Below are 6296 nucleotides of genomic sequence, written 5' to 3'. Positions count from 1 at the left end.
AAAAAAAAGTAAATAAAGGGAGCTTTCAGCCTCCAACCAGCATTTCCAATGTCTGTGAAGTTTCTCATCAATGAAATTTACACCGATTGATATGATTGAAATCTAGGGTCTGGTTTCTTCTCATTTGACTTAAGACATCTGACAACTAAATGTCTAGTCTAAGGTCATGATGTAGGGTCCTTTTGTGGCTAGTGAAGAGACCTACAGATAGGCATCTACAGACAATGACTTTTTTTTATCTTGAAGTCAACATCTTAGGGAGATGAGATGAACTGCATTCTAAATTTGACCATGTCTGTCTAGAAATTATAGAGAAAGACTAGTCAATTACCTTAGACTTCTTGCTAATTTGTAAAGTAAAAATTGATGAGGTGAATACCACCACAAGAAAGTGAAAGACAAACTGAGAAACATGAAATGCAGGAGGTGGCAACAGATAGACCACTGGATAACTAAGGGTCTGTACAGATATTTTGGCCGCAGAACAGGTTTAAGATACTGTAGAGTTGAGAGAATTGTACATTTTGTATTAAAGAATGGGGGGACTATGTAGCCAAGGCTGCATGAGATTGGATAATGCCCAATAAAAATCAATGAAGGAGGAGAAAGTTTTGAAAGAAAGATGTAAAAAACACTGTAAACCCTTCTGAGCTTTCACAAGGTGAAAGGTTATCCAGAATGTATGCTCATAATGAAGGCAAGATAAAGGACTAAGTAGAGCCTGAGAAGTTAATGACAGAGATGGTTTGTGAAATATTAACCTGGAAAATGTATTGTATGTTTACTGCATTTCAAGTTACAAGTGTTATTTTCACAGGCTTCAGTGTCTTCGTGGTTGGTGTGGCTGATGTAGATTACAATGAGCTGGCCAAGATTGCCAGCAAGCCCAGTGAGCGTCATGTATTTATTGTTGATGACTTTGATGCCTTTGAAAAGATTCAAGATAACCTTGTCACCTTTGTGTGTGAGACAGCTACCTCAAGTGAGTAGAAGACATTGGTTTCCCTATTCCCAAATTAATACATTTGGTTATATACTGCTACAATTGAGTGGTGGGTTGACCTTGGCTGGACACCAGGTGCCCACCAAAACTGGTCTATTACTCCCCTCCTGGACTGAACAGGAAGAGAACATATAAGAAAGGACTCATGGTTTGAGACAAGGGCAGGGAGAGGTCACTCAGCTGTTACTGCCACAGGCAAAACAGACTTGATTTGGAAAAAACTAATTTATTACCAATGAAATCAGAGTACGATAATAAGAAATAAAATCAAGTATTAAAACACCTTCCCCCCCACCTCTCCCTTCTTCCTGGGGTTAAATTTGCTCCTGCCAGGAACCTGCTCCAGCATGGGTTTCCAACACGGCCTCCTTCAGGCATCCACCTGCTCCAGCATGGGGTTCTCCTGGAGCTGTTTAAGGGACCAAGCTGCTTTTTAAAAATTTTGAAGTGGGTATTGTATTTTATGTAATCTCATCTTGCATTTCAGAAGTATTGGTATAACAGAAAGAAAATAGTCAGTGACAACTTATGCTCTTTAAGGAGAGTTAGAATGATGTCTAGTGTGAACTGCAGGGCACAACAGGTCTCTTATTTACAACTGGAATAGTGGTGCTAAAGAGGTACAGCCATAGTGTGTGATGCTGTTTTAAAATTATCTAAATAAAGTTCAGTAGTTTACTCGAATGAAATCCTTCTATGGCAAAAATAAGACATTCTCAGGCCTGTCATGTGCAACTGTGTGCTCCCCAACTGCCTCATCTGCTGGCTACTGAGGAGCTACATAAATATGCAGTTTTTCCTTGTGAATCTGACAGCTATTATGCAGCTTGACTCATGCCTTAAATATTCATGGAAAGACTGTGTCATTGTCCTCCTTTCTTCTTATGAGTTATGCTCTTCAAATATTTGGGGGTTCATTTGTTATTCCATACAATTCCTCACAGTAGAAATACCCTACTAAAAGTGATGAATAAAGATTATGACAGTACATCTACCACAGTGTGTAGGACACAGTATGATAAATGTTACAAAAGTTGACACATAATTAATAATAGCACAGGCTTCGTGGTAATAAAACTTTCTGAAGTATATGTATGTTCGTATCAATTAGGTTTTCTAGTTTTGAATTATATTTTTTGTGTCTTTCAGCTTGTCCCCTTATTTACTTGGAGGGATACACTTCACCTGGTAAGTAGCTGTCTAATATTTTGGCTTAGGTTCATTTTTGTCTTTAACAGCTCTACAGTGTTTCTGTTTTTTATTTTCTCTCTGGACTTAAAGGTTTCAAGATGCTGGAATCATATAATCTAACAGAGAAGCATTTTGCTTCTGTACAAGGCGTATCCCTGGAATCAGGCTCTTTCCCAAGCTATGTAGCATACAGACTCCACAAAAATGCCTTTGTCAGCCAGCCAATCCGGTGAGTAAACCTGAAAGACTCATGTTTGGGGTGAGCAGATGAGGAAGGATTAACAGGGTTTATAGATGATAGCATTAGTGTTTTATGGAATTTGATGTTCTTTTTACTGAACTCTGAGAGATATACTCCAAAGAGCATCCATCACTGTTCTCGTTAAATGCTAATCTATTTCTTCCTTTGCAGTCTGTTCACTATTAATCCAGTTGCTTATTGTTCTTCTTTGAGATTATGCTTCTTAACTATTCGACTTGCACATAATCCACAGTTTATACTTAGGCAGTTGAACAGCAGCCTCAGTGCAATGAGCTCCACATTGCTGGAGAAAAATGGTTTCAGTATGGAGGAATTAGCATCACATGTTTCAGAGACATTCCTACTGCAATAGGCAGCACATGGATGCCATTGACTTAGGGTAGTTTCTCCTCTACTTGACTTGCCTTATTTGGCAAATGGAGCAGAGTTTTCAAGGGCCTGTGGTCTTCAAGCTTGGTTATGGAGGGGTAATAGATGGTCATTCTTGCCAACATTTTTTCACAAAGAACAAAAATACTTAGTTAGCAGTTAGTTTTACTAAGAGAGGAACAGTACCTCCCTCTCTTAATGCATTTGTTTCTCTTCCATCTGTTTAAGTAAGTTTCAGAAAGAGTTATTCTGGGTCAGAGGAGGTGCCTAAAGATAGCCCATTGTTCTTATGAAATGTAAGGAAATTTAATCTTCTTTTCATAGAGGCCTTTGAAATCTTCTGCAGTCCTGCCAGATTGGATAAAGATCAGATCAAAGGCATACGAGCTGAGATTTATGAAGAAATAATTCTTTTTACCAGCCTTCTCAGATCACAACTTTAAAAGTGGAGGACTTGAGGATTTTTGAGTGCGCTGGCATGCCTTTATGGCTATGGGGGTGGTAGTTCTCTGACAGCCTGGATTTTTACAATCTAGGGAAGTACAGATAATCCTAGTTTTGCAACTCTCTTACATGAAGATAAACCTTGCATTTAGCAGAGTAAGATGATAAAAGACAATAAAAAGACATACTTCCTATTTATTTCATCTTTTAAGAATGTTGAGATACATAGTCCAATGTCTGCTATAAGAGGTGGAGCAGACTTATCAAAATATTCTAGGCACTTGTTTTTCATGAGAATCCAGAAAAAAACCCTCACTTTAAACTGAGTCAGCAAAACAATAAAAGCATCTTGATCCTAATGGCATAGTTGTTTCCATATCTGAAGTAACTTGGTATCTGAGTTATAAGTAGTGTTGCTGTATCTACTTTAATATTTGTATTACTGCACTGTGATGTGTGGTGTTGTTGACTTAGTTATAGGTTTTTTATTGCAGTGTCCATAACTGTATGGGTACATAAGCTTTGCCTAACATACAGAGCAGCTCCTCTCTTCATTTTAAGGGTTTTATATTTATGTTCATGTAGACAAATCCCCTTCTGAGCACCATTATAATGGTTAAGGAGAAGAAGAAGCCACTTCCTTTCTTTCAGTTCCCTTCCTGCATTCCCTCCCGTTCCTGTCAGAAAATACTGGAGGCCATTTAATGCATGTTTTAATTTACTTTTAGCGTTCTGCTTTTTAATATCTAAGAGTCCAAACATCACAAATTTAAACATGATCCACTAAAGAATGAGCTGGAGCCCAAACGCACCACCAGTTGCAGAGAAGACGTTAAATATGTCCTTCACTTTGTACCTGAAGGACACAGAAGAGAGGCTGAGGGAGCTGAGGTTGTTTAGCCTGGAGAAGAGGAGGCTCAGGGGAGACCTTATCACCCTCTACAACTCCCTGAAAGGAGGTTGGAGTCAGGTGGGGGTTGGTTTCTTCTCCCAGGCAACCCACAGTAGGACAAGAGGGCACAGACTCAAGGTCTGGAAATTAGGAAGAAACTTTTTATGGAGAGAGTAATTAGGCATTGGAATGGGCTGCCCAGGGAAGTGGTGGATTCACCATCCCTGGAGGTTTTTAAGATGAGACTGAATGTAGCACTAAGTGTCATGGTCTAGTAACCATGGTAGGGTTGGACTCAATGATCTTGGATGTCTTTTCCAACCCAGCTGATTCTATGATTCTGTGACAGCAATAGTTAAGTGCTGTTGCCTGGCTGAAACAGGCCAGATGAAACAAATAATAGAACTGCAGTCCTTTTTTTTTTTTTTTTTTCCTGTGCTTGTCATTAAGGAATTTAAAATATGTGTCATTTATACAGAATCTTGCCACAGGAATACATACCCAAGGGTTCTTGGTCATATTCTACCTTCCTCTATAACCATGGTGCCAGGACCAACTGAACACAGGCTGTGAATTCATTCAAACAAATCTCATAGTGGTTTTTTATCACAAAGCTCTTTTCTATTTAAGAGAGCAGTCAAAATGTTCTGTTCCATTAAACACTGTGTTCTCCCTGTCACTCTTGTGTCTTTTCTTTGAAAAAGAGCAAATGATGAAGATCTTATTTTCCTCGTGCATTTCCATGTGAAAAAATGTCTTCATATTGTCTTAACAGGGAGATTCACCCAGAAGGATTGCCCCAGGCATACACTATCATTCTGTTATTCCGTCTTCTGCCTGAATCCCCCAATGAGCCTTTTGCAATTTGGCAGATTACAGACAGAGATTACAAACCACAAGTTGGAGTTGTGCTTGATCGTAAGGATGATTATACTTCTTGCATTGAGCAGTTATATGTTACATTACTTTGCATGCATTTTTCCCAAATATTTCCAAACCAAAGCATTTCTACATGGTACAAGGATTATATATTTTTAGTGTTAAAATATTTATTTTAAGCTGTGAACATCTATTATTTTATTCAAGTAAGAATCATTCATCTAAGCTATGTTTCAACTTTGGTATTAACCCTAAAATCAAAGGAAAATACATCTACGTACTTAGAGGTCATTAAGACCATCTATGATCTGTGTTTACCCAATTGAGTGGTAAACTAGATTTTGTCTAGATAGTGTATCTTAGGATGGTGGTTTCAGTAGTACATGTGAAATGAAACATGCTATTTTCATTTATTGCAGCTGCCAGCAAAGTGCTGTCATTCTTTAACAAGAATACAAGAGGAGAAGTTCAAACTGTAACTTTTGATAATAATGAAGTAAAGAAAATCTTTTATGGAAGCTTCCATAAGGTAAAGGATTTAAATTATGAATGTTGCTTTCTCAAGTGCTATACTTTAAAATAGAAGATAACCAAGCAGAAGTCACTGGTGGTTATATCTTGTCTTTGGGTAGTACTTTAAGATGATCTAGAGACTTAGAGATCATGTAAAACAAGATCTCTGAAGTTATAGCTCTTCTGTGAACCATTGTAAGAGATTTGTCAAGAATTAGTCAAGATTGTACAAATGAGGGATATATCTGAACAAGAAATTGTAGCCTGGTTCCTGGCAACTAAAAGAGGAAGAATAAAAGATAAACCAGAAGAAAAAAGGAAAGGAAGTTGTGGTGAGAAAAGATTTGGTGAGGGTATAATGATTTGAAATCATTCAGAGAAGAGGAAGATATATCCAGAGAAAGTGAGTAAGCAGGAAACCAATGTTAGGAGGTGAATAGTGTATTGAATAAGATTCTTATGTTTAACAAATATAATACATGTATATATTTTGTGCGTATTAATGTGTATTGATATGTTTTTGCATTAAATTCCCTGGGCCTAAAATATTCCATTGTCATGTTGACTGAGGAAGCACAGTAAGGAGAGAAAGGCCATAAAAGATCTGTTTGTGATTTGGAATGAATCTCATGTCCAGAATTGTCAAAATGGCTAGTGAAATCCTTGTGTGTTGCTGCATCTGCCTCCAGCTGTGATAGTTTTGTGCTTGCTTTTCTAATTTTGTGCACTGATTTATGAAAACT

General features: G+C 37.8%; 1 protein-coding gene across 1 annotated transcript in view; it reads left to right on the top strand.

The window, feature by feature from the left end:
• Positions 1-817: 817 nt before the first annotated feature.
• The window catches only part of LOC103807850 (collagen alpha-1(XII) chain-like), a gene marked incomplete at its 5' end in the record, with an annotated part of 32285 nt that continues 26806 nt past the window's right edge, over positions 818-6296 (top strand). Inside the window, 5 exons of the mRNA XM_009080600.1 lie at positions 818-982; positions 2153-2191; positions 2285-2423; positions 4937-5079; positions 5460-5569. Coding sequence (XP_009078848.1) covers positions 818-982; positions 2153-2191; positions 2285-2423; positions 4937-5079; positions 5460-5569 — 596 coding nt within the window. The remainder of the gene's footprint in view (positions 983-2152; positions 2192-2284; positions 2424-4936; positions 5080-5459; positions 5570-6296) is intronic.

This window comes from Acanthisitta chloris, unplaced genomic scaffold (genome assembly GCF_000695815.1).
Source record: "Acanthisitta chloris isolate BGI_N310 unplaced genomic scaffold, ASM69581v1 scaffold5568, whole genome shotgun sequence".
NCBI classification, from domain to species: Eukaryota; Metazoa; Chordata; class Aves; order Passeriformes; family Acanthisittidae; genus Acanthisitta; species Acanthisitta chloris.
Note: the sequence above shows the minus strand (reverse complement) of the source record. Positions and strands in the feature narration are given on the sequence as shown.